Source organism: Tarenaya hassleriana, unplaced genomic scaffold (genome assembly GCF_000463585.1).
Source record: "Tarenaya hassleriana unplaced genomic scaffold, ASM46358v1 Cleome4, whole genome shotgun sequence".
In the NCBI taxonomy this organism is placed as follows: Eukaryota; Viridiplantae; Streptophyta; class Magnoliopsida; order Brassicales; family Cleomaceae; genus Tarenaya; species Tarenaya hassleriana.
In genome coordinates this window covers 3,023,579-3,041,440 of record NW_010966881.1, presented here as the reverse complement: position 1 = coordinate 3,041,440, position 17,862 = coordinate 3,023,579, and the positions used below count along the sequence as shown (strand labels likewise).

Sequence of the window (17,862 nt, the reverse complement as noted above, 5' to 3'; positions counted from 1 at the left end):
GATGTATGTATATAAATATAGTAATAAATATATATATAGAGAGAGACAGAGACAGAGAGCAGAGCGAGAGAGGATTCGAAGATAGGGGTGTCAAAATGAGTCTGACTCGCGAACTGGTTCGTGGCTCGCCAAAAAATGAACGATTTGAGTCGTGATTTTTTCAGTTCATTAAAAAACGAGCCTAATGAACCTGGCTCGACGAGTTGGCGAGTTGCTCAACGAGTTGAATTTTTATTTAAATAAATTAAATTTATATAAAAAAACTCTAATATAATTTTATATTATTTTTTTTCATATCATTCAGTTGATATTATAAATATTCTAATTATTATGATGGTGATAATTGAAAATATTAAATGATATTAAAATTTTATTAATTGTTTATATATTTATTTAAATTTATAGTTAAATTTAGAATAAATATAAATAAAAAATATTATATATCTATGGTTCAACGAGTCGGCTCGTTTAGATCGGAAAACTGGCGAGCGATCTGAGCCGAAGTTTTTCTGGCTCGTTAAAAAACGAACCTAACGAGTTGAACCCAAAACGATCCGAACTAAATGAGTTGAGCCTCAAACGATCTGAGCTACCTTGTTTGACACCCCTACTGAGAGATGTAAAGAAACTTAAACCCACTGACCTTTTTTTACAAAAAAAAAAAAAGTATATACACTGATATAATCCTCTTATCCGAGTCCGCTAATGGACAAGCATTGCAAATTAATCTTTTCTCCCTTAGATTTATCATTTACTCAAGACACAAAGGACTAAAGTACCCCTGTATGGGTCCCACATCTTCCGCATCTCTCCCCAGTCCCCTATAAATACGCTTCCCTTTCACAATCCGGTTCACTTTGCAATAACCGGTTCATAATTAAACTGGGTTTCTTCAGCACTGCGGCCATTGTCTCCATTCCAAGAACCGGTTCATGATCTCCCAGCTGATACGGAGTTGACAGGAAGTGAAATCGAAGAGCTTCTAGCTTTTCTCCAATCAGAAGAACCAGTGAGTACAAACCGGATGGTCCAACCGGCTGATGAGAGGAAGAGGAGACGGATGATATCAAACCGAGAATCGGCAAAAAGATCAAGATTGAGAAAAAGGAGGCGGTTGGAGAACATAACCGAGGAAGTGAACCGGCTAAATTTTGAGAACCGGGAGATCAAGAACCAGTTGGATATTGTTCTAAGCCATTGTAAAGTCGTATCGAGTGAGAACAACCGATTGGAAACCGAATCGGTTTACCTTAAAAACCGGCTTTTGAAGCTGTACTGGATTTTAACAAATATGGAATCGCCAATTTCAAGGAGCCTCTGTTGTATGGCTAAGCTCGAGAGCTAAGCATTTTTTTAATCAAATCTTTAATGATATATTGACAAATCTTATAAGAGTATAAGCATTTTGACATTTTTTTTCATCTTATGAGTATGGTCTATATGACTTTTTTAATGTCCAATTATATATCTTTTGTGGATTTGATCGATCCTATAAGACATTTGTATGCATAGACTTCTAATTTTCTTATACAAAATCCACGTTGCAAGACATATATAACTAAAGATAAAGATCGTAGAAAAAAATTATAATTAGGGCCAATACTAAATGCAAAATTTAATTTTATTAGTATTTAATAATTTTGTTTTAAATTCTATAAAAAAAATTATAAAGAAATTAATTTTTAAAAATCAGAATTATTACCTCAACTATAAAATTTCAATATAAATAACTACACTTTTGAAAAATTTTCAAATAAATCCAAAGTTCAGATTTTTTTCAAATAAAAATAGTCAATTTCTTTAACGGAAAAAAATAAAAAATTATATATTTCTGTAAGACTTTCAAAAAGTTCAAATAAATATATAAAAATTTATAATTGATTTGAGATTATTTTTCTCCATTCCAAGAGAGCTTTCGAGAGTTTCAAGGGATGTGCTAATTGTTTATATATATATATATATATATATATATATATATATATATATATATATATATATATCAACCATAAACAAACTTCTTCTGATTACAAATGAATCATCAATAAGATCTAACATCATATTTTGAAACAAATATTTCAAATCTCACTCCAAAAATCTGATAATCCGAATCATCACCTCCGGTTCGGTATCGGTTTACGAACTTCAGATGCCGTCTCGGAACCATCCGTACCAACCTTGCACGAGCACTTACCCCATAACCCAATAACCAGAGACCTTCTTCTGATCGTCTTCTCATATTTCTTTCCGCACTTGACGTCATCTGGACTGAATTCTCCACATTTTCTGAGAGCTTCGGCAAAAGGGTCATCGAAATTCTTCCTGAAACTCGACTCCCTCGACTTCGGAACCCTAAACGACGGCGTCACTGGACAGATGAAAAGAGGACTCCCCAAAAAATCGTCGCTGTAACCGACATGCCGACGAAAACTCGGTGTCTGCGTCTGACATGGCGGCGGCGTAAGCTTCAACTGTCTCGTCCAGATCTCTCCGGGTTTATCGTCTGGTCTTGAAACCCCAGGCTTCAGTTCCCACGAGAAGGGAACTTTGGCTTTTGAACGTTGATGATCGAGTTCGTAGTTAGAACTCATTGTTATCACTTGGTGATGATGATGGATGATGATGAAGTTTATATACTTGGAGGCGCGTGGTGGTGTTTATATAGGAGTGTGTGTATATGTGTAGATATGATACCGAATTTTCCAATCCATGCGCCTAATATATATATATATATATGTTAGTTCGTTATGCTTACGTGTATATATATATATATATATATATATATATGTTAGATCATTATGCTTACGAAGTTACGAAAAATACGTAATTGACGTGTAAATGATTTTGTGCTATTTAAATCAAGGTACACGAACAAACCATTCAACTCTTCTTTGCATTGTGGTGGTTAAAATTTAAACTATGAATTTTATTTTTTATATTTAAATATAAACATAAACGATCTTGTCCTAGTGAATACTTGTGGATAATTAATGTTCAATTTTGATACTTTCTACTCTAGAAATATAAATTTTTATTAGAGAATGATGTACCAATCCAAAGAAAATCGAAACAAACCGATTAAAAAAAATAAAATAAATAATCGAAGAGGAAAAAAAATATTTTTTTTTCTGATAACAGATTGAGAACAGGCAATTCATGATAGAATGACGAAATTTTATATTGTAATTTGTATTGCATTGTTTCACATGAAAAAATATGTTTTTTCTACGCAAGTCAATGAAAAACTAAACTGAAGTATATACACCTAAATCGACATTATTCTCTAATAAATTTGTCACCAATATAAATCATAGTTTGTTATATAAACATATTAAATGGGTGAAACGTCTCTAAACATTGATTTTAATATAAATAAATGATTGTATAAAAGGAGAGAGAACAACATCATATGGCGTCAGGAGAAAGCGTAGAAAGATAGATAAGGAGATGAAGACAAAACAAGAGATGTCAAAGTTGAGTTCTCACGCGTCTCCATGCACACGTAGATTGTGTGCGTCTACATGCATTATATATATATATATATATATATATATATATATATATATATATTAAATGTGTTTATAATCATATAAACAATATCATATATGTATAATATGTATATAAGAAACTTAATATTACAAAAAATTATCTTAGAGATCCTATGCGTAGGCTCCTTTTCATTTTCACCGTTTTTTCATTTACAAAATGGACATTATTCAATCTCAATTATTTAATATGCATAGTAATGTGTAATCCGTATATTTATATACGTGTATATTTGGAATCTAAAAAATGTAAATTACTGATAAGAATATATCTTCTATATTATACAACAATAAATAAATTTTCTTCTATGTGTAATGAATCGTGGGAGAATTTGTTGCCTTGAAGAAACAGTTTCTTCTCTATTAATACCCGAAAAGCAATTCCGCATATAGTAATTAGATATCTTATAAAATATTAAATCTAAATCTTGGTTTTCCTATGATTAAATTTTTGGATTGTTTTTCTAATGATTTTTTTTTAAAAAAAAAGAGATGAGTAGCAAAATTATCTATCAATTTGTAGCTGTACACTAGATGGTAATTTTGATTTGGATATATAAAACTAAATCCAATAACATATAACTATTTCCGAATTAAATCCATCTAAAAACTGATTGAAAATATTTTGTACTTAATATATCAATAATAAAAAGGGAATTAAACTGAAAACATTTATAGAAAATAAATATTTTTAATAAAACTGAATTTAAATAATTCAAATCGATTTAAAATCCGTTATAAAATAGGATCATATTTTTGTAACATAATTTTTTTTATAACGAAACCAAATTCGAACTCATGCATCTTTTGAGATAAGGATACTTGACAAAAATGTGGTAAAAGAAATTTAAAATTTTAAGAAATGCTAAAGGAAGTTTTACAAAATCATTCAACAATATGAATATTCTTATATATCACTAATTAAACTATTGCCGTATTTATTTCGTAAGGGGATGGTAAGTTAACATAAAGTTAAATTGATAATCATGAAAAAGTACTTTATCGTTAACACAATTTGTTGTTTTCCTTTCCAAATTATTGTATTCGTTAGTTTTGTATTTACCATTATCATTATTCTAATTATTTCTCTTCTTTTGGTTGTTTTTGTTTGCAATTTCAAGTAAACTATTCTCCACCATTAATAAATCAATTACGAATATATACTAAAAAATTAAGGACGAAAATATACTAAGGACTATCATATTTTATATTCCCTTTTTTTATTTGAACTTTTATTTCAGTAAAATGGTTATTAACAAATTATGGCATATATATATTTAACAAAATACACATAATATTTTTTTTATAATTTTACAAATTTTATGTCAATATAAAATCGTAAATTTTTTTAGTCACTCCTACAACATCTTTTTCCGGTTTTTAAGTCATTCAACAAAAATATTCTATAGTTATTTTTTAAAAAACTTCTGTCTATAACTATAATTTATTTTAATAAAGGAGATAATGAATCGAGTTAGATATTTGTTAAATTATACTTGTTTTAATATATAAATTACTTTCAATCATGGTTTTAAAATCTATATTAATCTACCAATTATATATAACAGTTGATATATTATTATATTTATCATTCAGTTTGAGAAAATAAAGTTATATATTTAAATCCTTTAAATTATAAATAATAACATCAAGAAAATAAACTTATATCGGAAAACTTCTCATTCGATAACCCAATGGCTTTGAACAAGCTTACATATATACACACATTTAATATATGGTCTTTTGTTACTGCGAATTCCATATCATCTTCAACAAAGACAAAGTCTTCCATTGTTGTATTAAAAACATGATTCCATCAATAACTCCGTAACCAGAAACAGTCAAGGTTGATATGATAAAGTGAAACGAATGATAGAAAACTTTTGTAATTTTTTTTTTCAGAGAGAATTATAAAATGATTGAATAACATAAGAACTATCTTTCTTTAGAAATGCCATGTATATGAATTTAGCTACGTATGTAGGATCATATCTAGAAGTTTTAGTTTTTTTATATATTTAAACCATGTGATATATATATACATATATATATATATATATCTAATTTTTAAAAATCATAGATAAATTTTTAAATAAACATATTCAAAATAGGAATAAAAATTGAATTAAAATTGAATTAAAATTAAAATTAATAAAAATAAAAAAGTTGACTATAAGAATTGGATGCGTTTTTTTGGTTAATTTATAATGATTGTTTTTATATTATATTAATATTAAATTTTTTAATGCATATGACAAAAAAGAAAATTTAATTTGATAAAAAAAATATAAATGATTTTTTATAAATTTTTATCAATACATTATTTTAAAATTTTAAAAATTTCAAAAAATATTACAATCAAATTTAATATTGTATATTTAAATTTTTTATACATAAACAAATTTTAATTTTACCTTTTCAATTATAGTATTTTTTAAATGATAATTTTTTGGTTTAGAATAAAGTATGGTTCATATAAACAAAATTTAATTTAATTTTGTTTTAGAAATTGTTTTTTATAGTTTTCTTTTAAATAGAAAATATACAATTATTCATGATATAATAATTTAGGTGAATGATAAAAAAAAATATTAGACGACCATATTTTACATGTAGATACTAATAAATATTAATGTATATAAGTATTTTTAAATTAATATTTTAATATATTTTTAAGTATTTAATAATATTTTAGAAGAATACTTTTATTTTTTATTTGTTTCATATTATCATCAACTTATTATTAGTAAAATTAAATAAATGAAAAAGAAAAAAACAAGCAAATGTAAAATGGTACGGAACAAGTAAATATTGTCATGCTCTAATATCAAGGATGGTAATGTCTTTTCCTTCTTTTTTTAAAGGGTAAAACTGACATAGAATTTTTGGTTGTATCCAATAAATATTTGCGACGCTTATTCGAGAGTTTTCTTTTCTCTCTGCGCCGTCTCCATATCTCTCTCTAGAACCCTAATCGGTGACTGCTTGTCCGCCGCCATGTCTATGTATCAGCTCCTCCGTCGCTCCGCCGTATTCGGTCTCCGAAGCAGCAGCAGCAGAACCACCACCACCAGTTTTCTGGCCTCCCTCCACCGGCCCCCCCCCCCCCGCCGGTTCCACAACGTTTCTCTCACACCGGACGATCAAGCTACAAACCCGAATCCAAACCCTAGACCGGGAAATGATTCTGTTCCATTTCAGAATCCTCCTCTGAATCCTAGCCCTGCAATGCCCTCCTACACAATGCCTTCTTCGCTCCCTCACCGGACTATGCCCTTCTCATCCGCCGAAGAAGCCGCCGCCGAGCGCCGCCGCCGCAAACGTCGCCTTCGGATCGAGCCTCCTCTTCACGCGCTCCGGCGGGATCCCTCCTCTCCGCGGCCGCCGCGTGATCCCAACGCGCCACGGCTTCCGGACACCACGTCCGCGCTCGTCGGACCTAAGCTTAGTCTGCACAACAAAGTACAGTCGCTGATCCGTGCTTCGGACCTAGAGGCAGCGTCGCGGCTCGCGCGTCAGTCGGTGTTCTCCAGGACCCGTCCCACGGTCTTCACCTGCAACGCCATCATCGCCGCCATGTACCGCGCCAAGCGCTACAGCGACGCCATCGCTCTGTTCCACTATTTCTTCAAGCAGTCTGACATAGTCCCCAACGTCGTCTCCTACAATCAGATCATCAATGCTCATTGTGATGAAGGTCGAGTCGACGAGGCTTTCGAATTGTACCGCCACATATTGGCGAATGCCCCTTTTGGTCCATCTCCTGTTACTTACAGGCACTTGACGAAAGGTTTGATTGACACCGGAAGAATCGATGAGGCTGTAGATTTGGTGAGGGAGATGTTGAACAAAGGACAAGCTGCGGATTCGTTGGTATACAATAATCTGATTCGTGGGTTCTTGGATATGGGCAATTTGGAAAAAGCGAATGAATTGTTCGACGAATTGAAGAGTAAATGTTTGGTGTACGATGGTGTTGTGAATGCTACGTTCATGGAGTACTGGTTCAAGCAAGGTAAGGATAAGGAAGCCATGGAGTCTTACAAGTCCTTGTTAGATAAGAAATTCAGACTGCATCCCACTACTTGCAATGTGCTTTTGGAGGTTTTACTTAAGTACGGTAAGAAGTTCGAGGCTGGGGCATTGTTCGATGAGATGTTGGATAATCACTGTCCTCCGAATATTCTGGCCTTGAACTCAGAGACGTTTAATATAATGGTTAACGAGTGTTTCAGGCTTGGGCAGTTTAAGGAGGCTATTGATACCTTCAGGAAGGTCGGGACAAAGACAGGTTCAGGGGTAAGGGGAGGTTCAAAGCCTTTTAATATGGATGTTGCAGGTTTTTCTAACATTATCTCGAGATTCTGCGAACACGGGATGTTAACAGAGGCAGAGATGTTCTTCGCGGAATTGTGTTCCAAAACCTTGTCCCCTGATGTTCCGATCTATAGAGCAATGATTGATGCTTATCTCAAGGCAGAGAGACTCGATGATGCTGTCCAAATGCTGAAAAAGATGGTGGATTCAAATTTAAGGGTGGTTGCTAGTTTCGGTACAAGGTGTTTCAGTGAGTTGATTAAGAATGGCAAGGCCGTGGAATCGGTGCAGATTTTGACTAAAATGGGTGAGCAAGATCCGAAACCAGACCCTTCCGTTTATGATTGCGTGGTGAGGGGTCTACGTGAAGTTGGTGCTCATGAACTGGCCCAGGGCATAGTTGAACAGATGAGAGGATACGGTATTGGTGTTCCAATTCGAAATCCAATTCTATAGATTTTGTTGTACGATGGTGTTGAGAATGCTACATCTTTGTTAGACAATTATCCGAAATCCAATTCTCTTTCTTTTGTCCTGGCCGTGGCATCGACCATCAATTCTTTGGCAGGTGCACTGTACAGAGTGTTCTGTGCATCGCCAGATCAAGCGAGAAACGAGATGCGACAAGCCTGTTTCGATTATCTAGGTCTCGGGGGCGTATTCTCTATTGGGCCGGTTTCGTTGCTCTCAGGTTTGAACCCTCGACCGATGAGATTAATAGTCCATTTCTTCGCGGTTGCGGTATTCGGGTCCTCGTATGCCCTCCTTTCCTTTAGGTGCTCCTGTTCGCCACACAACGATGGTATTTTTATCAAAGCAAAATCACCGCTCTAAGAAACCCTAATTAATCCGAAACCAGAACCAAAACCAAAACCAAAGGCTGTCAAAATTCTACACACCCTTTGAATTTCGGACATGCTTTCGAACGGAGGAAGGGCATGCCTTTAGATGCCTTAGTGCATTTTTAGCATCCTGATCCGCCATAGATGCTTCGAAGTCCACGTAGAACACATAATCAAAGTATCTGTTCGAGAGCGCGAGAGAAAACCATTCAAGGATCATGTCATAAAATATTAAATCTAAATCTTGGTTTTCCTATAATTAACTTTTTGGATTGTTTCCAATGATTTTTCTTTTTTAAAGAGATGAACAACAAAAATTATCTATCAATTTGTAGCTGTACACTAGATGGTAATTTTGATTTGGATATACAAAATTAAATCCTATAACATATAACTATTTCGGAGTTAAATCCAATCTAAGAACTGATTGAAAATATTATGTGCTTAGTATATCAATAATTAAAAAAAACAAATTAAACTGAAAATCTTTTGACAAATTAAAAGTTTATGTAGAAAAAAATTATGTTTTACAAAGTAAGTATAGAAAAATATAATTTTCTGTAGAAAATTAAAACAGAATTGAATCAAACGGAATACAGTATAATATGTGATCAATACATATATTTATATAAAACCAAAAGAATAAAAATGAACCGAATCAAATAGCGAACCGGACCATTCCTATTAGGGTGGGCGTTTCGGTTCGATTCTTCGGAACTGGACAGAACCGAACCGTTAAAACGGTATTTTTTTTCGACCCGAAACCGCTGTTATTTTCCGAACGGTACTATTTTGAGAGAATTGAATTTTCCCGAAACCGAACCGAACCGACCCGAACTTTAAAAATTCCGAAAAACCGAATATTTTTAAAGAAAATCTATCATTTTTTTAATAAAATCCAGAACCGAACCGAACCGATACCGAAACCGAACTGAACTGAATACAATAAAAAATCCGATTGGTACCTATTTTTGTAAAACCGAAAGAACCGAACCGATTCATTCCGTCTCGAATCCGAACCGTTTACCGATACTTCCTATAGTACTCACATCGCAGGTATTGCGCTGCTTTGATGTAAGGCAGCGTCTTTTCCTTCTTGTTGAAGGGTAAAACTGACATATAATTTTCGGTTGTATCCAAGAAATCTTTGCGACGCTTATTTGAGTGATTTTTCCTGTTCTCTTTGCGCCGTCTCCGTATCCCTCTCTAGAACCTTAATCGGTGACTGCTCCTCCGCCGCCATGTCTATGTATAAGCTCCTCCGCCGCTTCGCCGTATTCGGTCTCCGAAGCAGCAGCAGCACCAGCACCAGCACCAGCACCACCAGTTATCTGGCCTCCCTCCATCGCCGGTTCCACAACGTTTCTCTCATACCGGACGATCAAGCTACAAACCCGAATCCAAACCCTAGGTGGGGAAATGATTCTGTTCCATTTCAGAATCGTCCTCCGGATCTTAGCCCTACAATGCCCTCCTACACAATGCCTTCTTCGCTCCCTCACCGGACTATGTCCTTCTCATCCGCCGAAGAAGCCGCCGACGAGCGCCGCCGCCGCAAACGTCTGCTCCGGATCGAGCCTCCTCTTCACGCGCTCCGGCAGGACCCCTCCTCTCCATGGACGCCGCGTGATCCCAACGCGCCACGGCTTCCGGAGACCACGTCCGCGCTCGTCGGACCTAAGCTTAGTCTGCACAACAGAGTACAGTCGCTTATCCGTGCTTTGGACCTAGACGCAGCGTCGCGGCTCGTGCGTGAGTCGGTGTTCTCCAACATCCGTCCCACGGTCTTCACCTGCAACGCCATCATCGCCGCCATGTACCGCGCCAAGCGCTACAGCGACGCCATCGCTCTGTTCCACTATTTCTTCAAGCAGTCTGACATAGTCCCCAACGTCGTCTCCTACAATCAGATCATCAATGCTCATTGTGATGAAGGTCGAGTCGACGAGGCTTTCGAATTGTACCGCCACATATTGGCGAATGCCCCTTTTGGTCCATCTCCTGTTACTTACAGGCACTTGACGAAAGGTTTGATTGACACCGGAAGAATCGATGAGGCTGTAGATTTGGTGAGGGAGATGTTGAACAAAGGACAAGCTGCGGATTCGTTGGTATACAATAATCTGATTCGTGGGTTCTTGGATATGGGCAACTTGGAAAAAGCGAATGAATTGTTCGACGAATTGAAGAGTAAATGTTTGGTGTACGATGGTGTTGTGAATGCTACATTCATGGAGTACTGGTTCAAGCAAGGTAAGGATAAGGAAGCCATGGAGTCTTACAAGTCCTTGTTAGATAAGAAATTCAGACTGCATCCCACTACTTGCAATGTGCTTTTGGAGGTTTTACTTAAGTACGGTAAGAAGTCCGAGGCTGGGGCATTGTTCGATGAGATGTTGGATAATCACTGTCCTCCAAATATTCTGGCCTTGAACACAGAGACGTTTAATATAATGGTTAATGAGTGTTTCAAGCTTGGACAGTTTAAGGAGGCTATTGATACCTTCAGGAAGGTCGGTACGAAGACAGGTTCAGGGGTAAGGGGAGGTTCAAAGCCTTTCATTATGGATGTTGCAGGTTTTTCTAACATTATCTCAAGATTCTGCGAACACGGGATGTTAACAGAGGCAGAGATGTTCTTCACGGAAATGTGTTCCAAAAACTTGTCCCCTGATGTTCCGATCTATAGAGCAATGATTGATGCTTATCTCAAGGCAGAGAGACTCGATGATGCTGTCCAAATGCTGAAAAAAATGGTGGATTCAAATTTAAGAGTGGTTGCTAGTTTCGGTGCAAGGTGTTTCAGGGAGTTGATTAAGAATGGCATGGCCGTGGAATCGGTGCAGATTTTGACCAAAATGGGTGAGCAAGATCTGAAACCAGATCTTTCCATTTATGATTGCGTGGTTAGGGGTCTACGTGAAGTTGGTGCACTTGAAATGGCCCAGGGCATAGTTGAACAGATGATAGGATACGGTATTGGTGTTCCTCCTGCACTACGAGAATTCCTCATTGAGGCTTTCGAGATAGCTGGGATGCGGGAGGATATAGAAAGCGTCTTGAATCCGAGGCAACCTCGGGCCGGTCCACCTCATGGTGTGATTGGAGAACGTTCTCCATCAGGGCCTCCACAAACCGGATCTCAGCATTCCACAGGTTCCTACCCGATAACCGCACGGCAATCACCATGGATAGACATAGATATTATGGGGGAACACCTCTCACCGCAGGCCAATGAGACTGCAGGTCAACAGCGACATGGTTGGTTTAATCAGACAGCCGTTCAACAGCCATCCGGGACTTATCAGACTAGCGGTGAGAATCCGTCGAGTCATCAAACCAGTGGCCAGAATCTGCCCTTATCTTACACACCCTCAGGTCATCAGATATCTAAAGGACCATCATGGTCCGGTCAATCAGCTGGAAATCAACAATCATGGTCAGGAGCACAACCGACGTGGTCTAGTCCTGCAACAGGATATCAGACATCATTCGCTAATCAGACGAATGGACAGCAGCCATCGTGGGCTCATCAGACCGCTGCATCAAGGGCAAACACTGCGGTGCCAGGAACCAATCAGATGTGGGGACAAGATGGGTCGAGTTCCTCCCGGATGTTTGGCCAACACCGCCAGATGCAGTCTGGACAACCTCAGATGAGTTCAGTCTACGAACATCAACGACAAGAACCAGGCTCATCCGCAAGTCATCAAACATATGTGGAACCAACATGGTCTGGTCAAGCAGTGAGGCATCAACAACCAATGTCCAGTCCTTCGGGAGCACAACCGACGTGGTCTAGTCCTGCAACGGGATATCAGATATGTTGGGCTAATCAGACGAGTGGACAGCAGCCGTCGTGGGCTCATCAGATGGCTGCATCAAGGGCAAACACCGCAGTGCCAGGAACCAATCAGATGTGGGGACAAGATGGGTCGAGTTCCTTCCGGATGTTTGGCCAACACGGCCAGATGCAGTCTGGACAACCTCAGACAAGTTCAGTTTACGGATATCAACGACAAGAACCAGGCTCATCCGCAAGTCATCAAACATATGTGGAACCGGCATGGTCTGGTCAAGCAGTGAGGCATCAACAACCATGGTCCGGTCCTTCGGGAGCACAACCGACGTGGTCTAGTCCTGCAACGGGATATCAGACATCATTGGCTAATACGATGAGTGGACAGCAGCCGCCATGGGCTCATCAGACGGCTGCATCCAGGGCAAACACTGCAGTGCCAGGAACCAATCAGATGGGGCAACAAGATTGGTTGAGTTCCTCCCAGATGTTTGGCCAACACGGCCAGATGTGGTCTGGACAGCCTCAGACTAGTTCAGTTTACGGACATCAACGACAAGGACCAGGCTCATCCGCAAGTCATCAAACATATGTGGAACCAACATGGTCTGGTCAAGCAGTGAGGCATCAACAACCATTGTCCAGTCCTTCGGGAGCACAACTGATGTGGTCTAGTCCCGCAATGGGATATCAGACATCATTGGCTATTACGATGAGTGGACAGCAGCCGCCGTGGGCTCATCAGACAGCTGCATCCAGGGCAAACACCGCGGTGCCTGGAACCAATCAGATGGGGCAACAAGATGGGTTGAGTTCCTCCCAGATGTTTGGCCAACACTGCCAGACGTGGTCTGGACAGCCTCAGACTAGTTCAGTTTATGGATATCAACGACAAGAACCAGGCTCATCCGCAAGTCATCAAACATATGTGGAACCATCATGGTCCGGTCAAGCAGCGAGGCATCAACAAACATGGTCCGGTCCCCTGGGAGCACAACCGATGTGGTCTAGTCCCTCGACGGGATATCAGACATCATGGGCTAACCAGACGAGTGGACAGCAACCATCGTGGGCTGCATCAAGGGCAAATACTCTGGCTCCAGGAACCTATCAGATGTGGGGACAAGACAGGTCGAGTTCCTCCGAGATGTTTGGCCAGCATAGGCAGTCACTGTCTGGACAGCCTCAGATGAGTTCAATTTACGGGCATCAGCAACAGGAACAAGAAATGCAAGGATTATCTCTGGAGTGGGAAGACATGCACAACCAAGCTGCGATTTGATTCTATACCATGAGGTGGGTGGCCGTTTTGGTTTTTCGGTTCGGATTCTGTTAGGCTATATTTGGGTTTGCTTTTTTCGGTTTATATTAGCTTCATTTTGGTTCGGGTTCGATATCGAATTCAGTTTGGCTCTGGTGGTATATTATTCTGTTTAGATCGGTTTGGTTTGGTTTCGGTTTATGGATAACCAAACCCTAGTCATGGCAAGAGGGTACTTGTTATGGAAACTTCTCTTTAATGCGTTCAATAATATTACTTGGTTCAGAACTTTGATATTTTATTAATCATGAGCGTTATTAATCTATGCATTCATTGATTCCAATAATTTTTTTCCTCTATAATGGACCGTTATGTTTTCCTCCATATAGTTATTATGCAAAAGTATTATAGGTTATTGTTAAATCCAAACAAAAAAAAAATCTACAGGACCCATTTTATTGAATTTGGGAACGATGGTGTAACAGTTAAGCAGTAAATTATTATACGAGAGTGGAAAGAATAGACGAAAATTAAAGTTTGTATTAAAAATAATCGGTATTTCATAAATCTGTAACTAGAATTCCTCAAATGACAGAGAGCGACCTGTACATTAAAAACACAAGCGATCAAAACTGGGAAAACTATCAAAAAAACAGAAGAGAAATGAAACCCTAAGTGAATGTGTCATCTCGGCCCTGTAATGATCAGGACAAAAAAAAACAAACTAAAAAACACAGTCAGTTTTTTATCCTCAGAACTCCATGACCGTGGAGCTCAAGTTCATCAATGGAGCCAAGGCGTTGGGAGCAAACTTCCGAGCGAAAAGATAGCACAAAGACGTAACCTCTCCGTTATACAAACAACTCCCGTTACTCCTTATCTGCTGTATAAAACTTTCCGTGATATTCTCCGCGTTGTATCTCGCTGGATGAGGCCCCCCGAACGACCAATCCACCCAAGTAACGGTCCTATTCGCGTTATCCGAGCCATGAAACATGTTCAAGAACGTCGGGATGTAATGCTCGTCGGGGTAACAAGCCGGCCTGCAGTATTTCTTGAACAAGGAGTAGTATTTGGTGTCGGAGATGATGTAAGTGGCGATCTTCCGGTTAGCTTCAAACCACTGCGACCCTTTTCGCCATTGATGGAGTTTGATGTGAGGAAGCATCTTTCTGCTGTATCGGCCACGCCCGTAACGAGTTGGCTCGTCGTAAGATTCCACGAAGCTGTAGTTTGAGCCAATGAGGTATCTGTATACCGTCGGGAAGTTGTGGATGGGGATGCAGCTCTCGGAGAGAAGGAGGAAACGCTCGTTCGAGAAGTCGAGTAAGGCATTGGCTAGAAGGCGCTTCTCAGCATCTGTTAGCAATGCAGTTCCCCATTCAACTCTCTGTTTACCGGAAAACACGACAGTGAAGAATGTTCATGTTAAAGCCCCGGAGAATTTGGGAACAACCGAAATCTTGATGAAAACACAAACCAAAATGGCATATAGAACATAAAACAATCCCAAATAGTTCGATAAACACGGTTAGTTTCACTCTATGTTTTCCCCAAAAACGACGGGGAGAATGCACTGAACGATGACAGAGAATAACGGTAAGAAATTTCAGTCCATCATCTATACGTCAAGCTATTTTCCAGAACTTAACCTGAAAATGGTATCATTCCACAAAAGAAATCACGCCCTATAGTTTTCCCCCCAGACTAAAAGCACTTGACAGTTCATCTTCCATCATATGATCGATCATCTTGGCAGTGACCATATTTCCAAAGGGATCAATCAACTCCATAAAAGAAAAGGCTTATCGATTCGTGCATATCTCCTTCCTTGCCTTATAAGGCAAATCAACAATAGAGAACTCATACCAGACAAGAGAGTCAAGAATCGGAGAAACCTCATACCTGGCTCGGGATCAACCGCCCGTGGAACGGAGAATCAATGGAGACATTCATGTCGTAACCCGGCGGCGCGTGAACGTACACGGAGAAGAATTTCTCGTGCCCTTTGAAGAACTTCTCCCAGAGAGGCAACATTGGTAACGGACCTCTCGTGAGGAACATGAATGCGACCTTGGGAACTCTTTCGTACGGATATTCCTCCTTCACGGGCACCATTGAAGCTCTCCACAAGAGCTCCTCGTCCGTCATCCGATGGCTCAGATTCTCCGGCCGAAGAAAACCCTCGATGCTCGAGCAATCCCGACCCTTGGATCTCGATTTATCGCTCTCGGCGTCGCATTCGCCATGGATGATGGTGCAGTTCGGGGAAAACGACACCGTTTGGAGATTGGTGGAGGTGGAGTGCGTCGAAGGCAAAGAGGAGAAGTAGCGATCGATGTGGGAGCTCGCGGCGAGGCCGATGATGATCCCCGCCATGAAGATCAGCAAAAGAGACAGCGTTTGAGCCAGTTTTAGAAACCCTATGTGCTTCTCTCCTCCCTCTTTCTCCCCCAATCTCCCTCCTCTCGCCATTGTTGCTTCCGCTTTTTCTCGCTGATTTCAAATTTCCGGAAATCTCTTCATCAGGAAGAGAAAATTCGACTGATGCCCAGAAAATTACTTTCAGCGAAACATCATATACTTCGATCTTCAACCACAATCCGATTGCCCAATCGAGAATCCGATTCCTCCGATGTCAAATTCTCTAGAAGAGAGAGTCGAATCCAGCGATCAAACTAGGAAACAAATCGGATTCGGATCTCCGCAACCGCTCGAACGCGGATGAATTCTATTGATCGTGAAACTCGAAAGGAAAAGAGAGTGGGAGAGGATGATGTATCAGATCAGAGAGACAGAAACAGAGTTTGAAGTCTACGCGGAGAAGAAGAACAAATCCGGTGTTCTGTTTCTTCTCAAGTTATAACTTTTGTGGGTTTAATTTTAGTTAGTAATTAATTAATTAGAGTTAAACCCCGGATTTTACCAGAAGGAAGAAAGCTTTGTTAATGGGATTATTTAAAGTTTGAATATTTGGGCCTGGGGCCCATTACAGATGATGACGTAAATAAAGTCAGGGTCAACCAACCCTTCCATTCCTTTGTAATATTCTTAGTTTCCTTTTTTTATTTGAAAAGTCATTGTATTTATATATAAATCATTACATAAAATATTTAAATATATATTTTTTGGACATACAAAATATTAATTGTTTGACATTTTCATATAAATTTCAAAATATTATAGAAAATTAAGCATATATCTATTGACAATAATAATAATTAATGATAATTGAATATTTATTTTAGTTTGGTAATATTTTAAATATATATATATATATAAGCGTTACTAATCCGACATGTAACGCACTGTTTGAAAGAAAGAAATGATTGCTAGGTAAATAACACAATGGTATAGTTTAATTGGCCTAGAAAGGAAAAACAAAGATAATAGATTTACTAATGTAATTAAAATTATTTTTAAACATTGTAATTTACCAGTAATATGGGTATCACAGAATTTAGTCTTTAATTTTTATACACTTACAATTATATTAATTTTGTCGTGACGTAACTTAAAACTTTACTAACTATTAACTATACTAAATTTATATGAATTTGTAACAAATTAATTTTTTATAACAAAAAACAAACTAAAATATTTAGTTTTGTTATATTTTCTTATAAGATATGATATCGTTATCAATGAAAAAACATTACAATAACTAAAATTTGGTTATTATATAAAAATAAATTAATTACTACATAAATATATACATATATATAAGATGAAAAGCGATTATATATAAAATAATTAATCGCTTTAATTCTTATATTTAGTTGAACCTCGAATTATATAATTATTGTGTAACTTGATAGACGCTAAATCTATACAATAATAACGTTTGACATCTCTTAAGATTCTTATACCCAATTGTCATTCATAAAATATTTACATAATATAATTTGTTCATAATGTCTCTTAATATCCCGACCACTATTATAATTAGATCTTATAATCATTTCAAAATACAGACATTTTATCAACCAAAATAAATTTACGACAAACCAAATCGTTTCTATAAGGTTACCTATTCAAAATATATAATGTCACAGGAATTGCTTTCATGAATTTATTATATCAAAACCATTTAATATCACA

At 37.8% G+C, this 17,862-nt stretch overlaps 3 protein-coding genes across 3 annotated transcripts; 2 read left to right on the top strand and 1 right to left on the bottom strand.

Moving 5' to 3' along the window:
• Positions 1 to 6,640: 6,640 nt before the first annotated feature.
• LOC104823676 (pentatricopeptide repeat-containing protein At1g10270-like) lies at positions 6,641 to 8,394 on the top strand. The gene has a single exon (XM_010555353.1). The coding sequence runs from the start codon at positions 6,771 to 6,773 to the stop codon at positions 8,313 to 8,315; it is 1,545 nt and encodes a 514-aa protein (XP_010553655.1). The 5' UTR covers positions 6,641 to 6,770; the 3' UTR covers positions 8,316 to 8,394.
• A 1,441-nt stretch (positions 8,395 to 9,835) lies between these two features.
• LOC104823675 (pentatricopeptide repeat-containing protein At1g10270-like) lies at positions 9,836 to 14,066 on the top strand. Its single transcript, XM_010555351.2, has one exon. It carries the CDS (start codon positions 9,943 to 9,945, stop codon positions 13,780 to 13,782), a length of 3,840 nt encoding a protein of 1,279 aa, XP_010553653.1. The 5' UTR covers positions 9,836 to 9,942; the 3' UTR covers positions 13,783 to 14,066.
• Positions 14,067 to 14,283: 217 nt separating this feature from the next.
• LOC104823674 lies at positions 14,284 to 16,624 on the bottom strand. The gene is made up of 2 exons (XM_010555350.2): positions 15,667 to 16,624; positions 14,284 to 15,151 (listed from the first exon to the last, which is right to left on the bottom strand). Exons 1-2 carry the CDS (start codon positions 16,234 to 16,236, stop codon positions 14,513 to 14,515), a joined length of 1,209 nt encoding a protein of 402 aa, XP_010553652.1. The 5' UTR covers positions 16,237 to 16,624; the 3' UTR covers positions 14,284 to 14,512.
• Between the last annotated feature and the right edge of the window lie 1,238 nt (positions 16,625 to 17,862).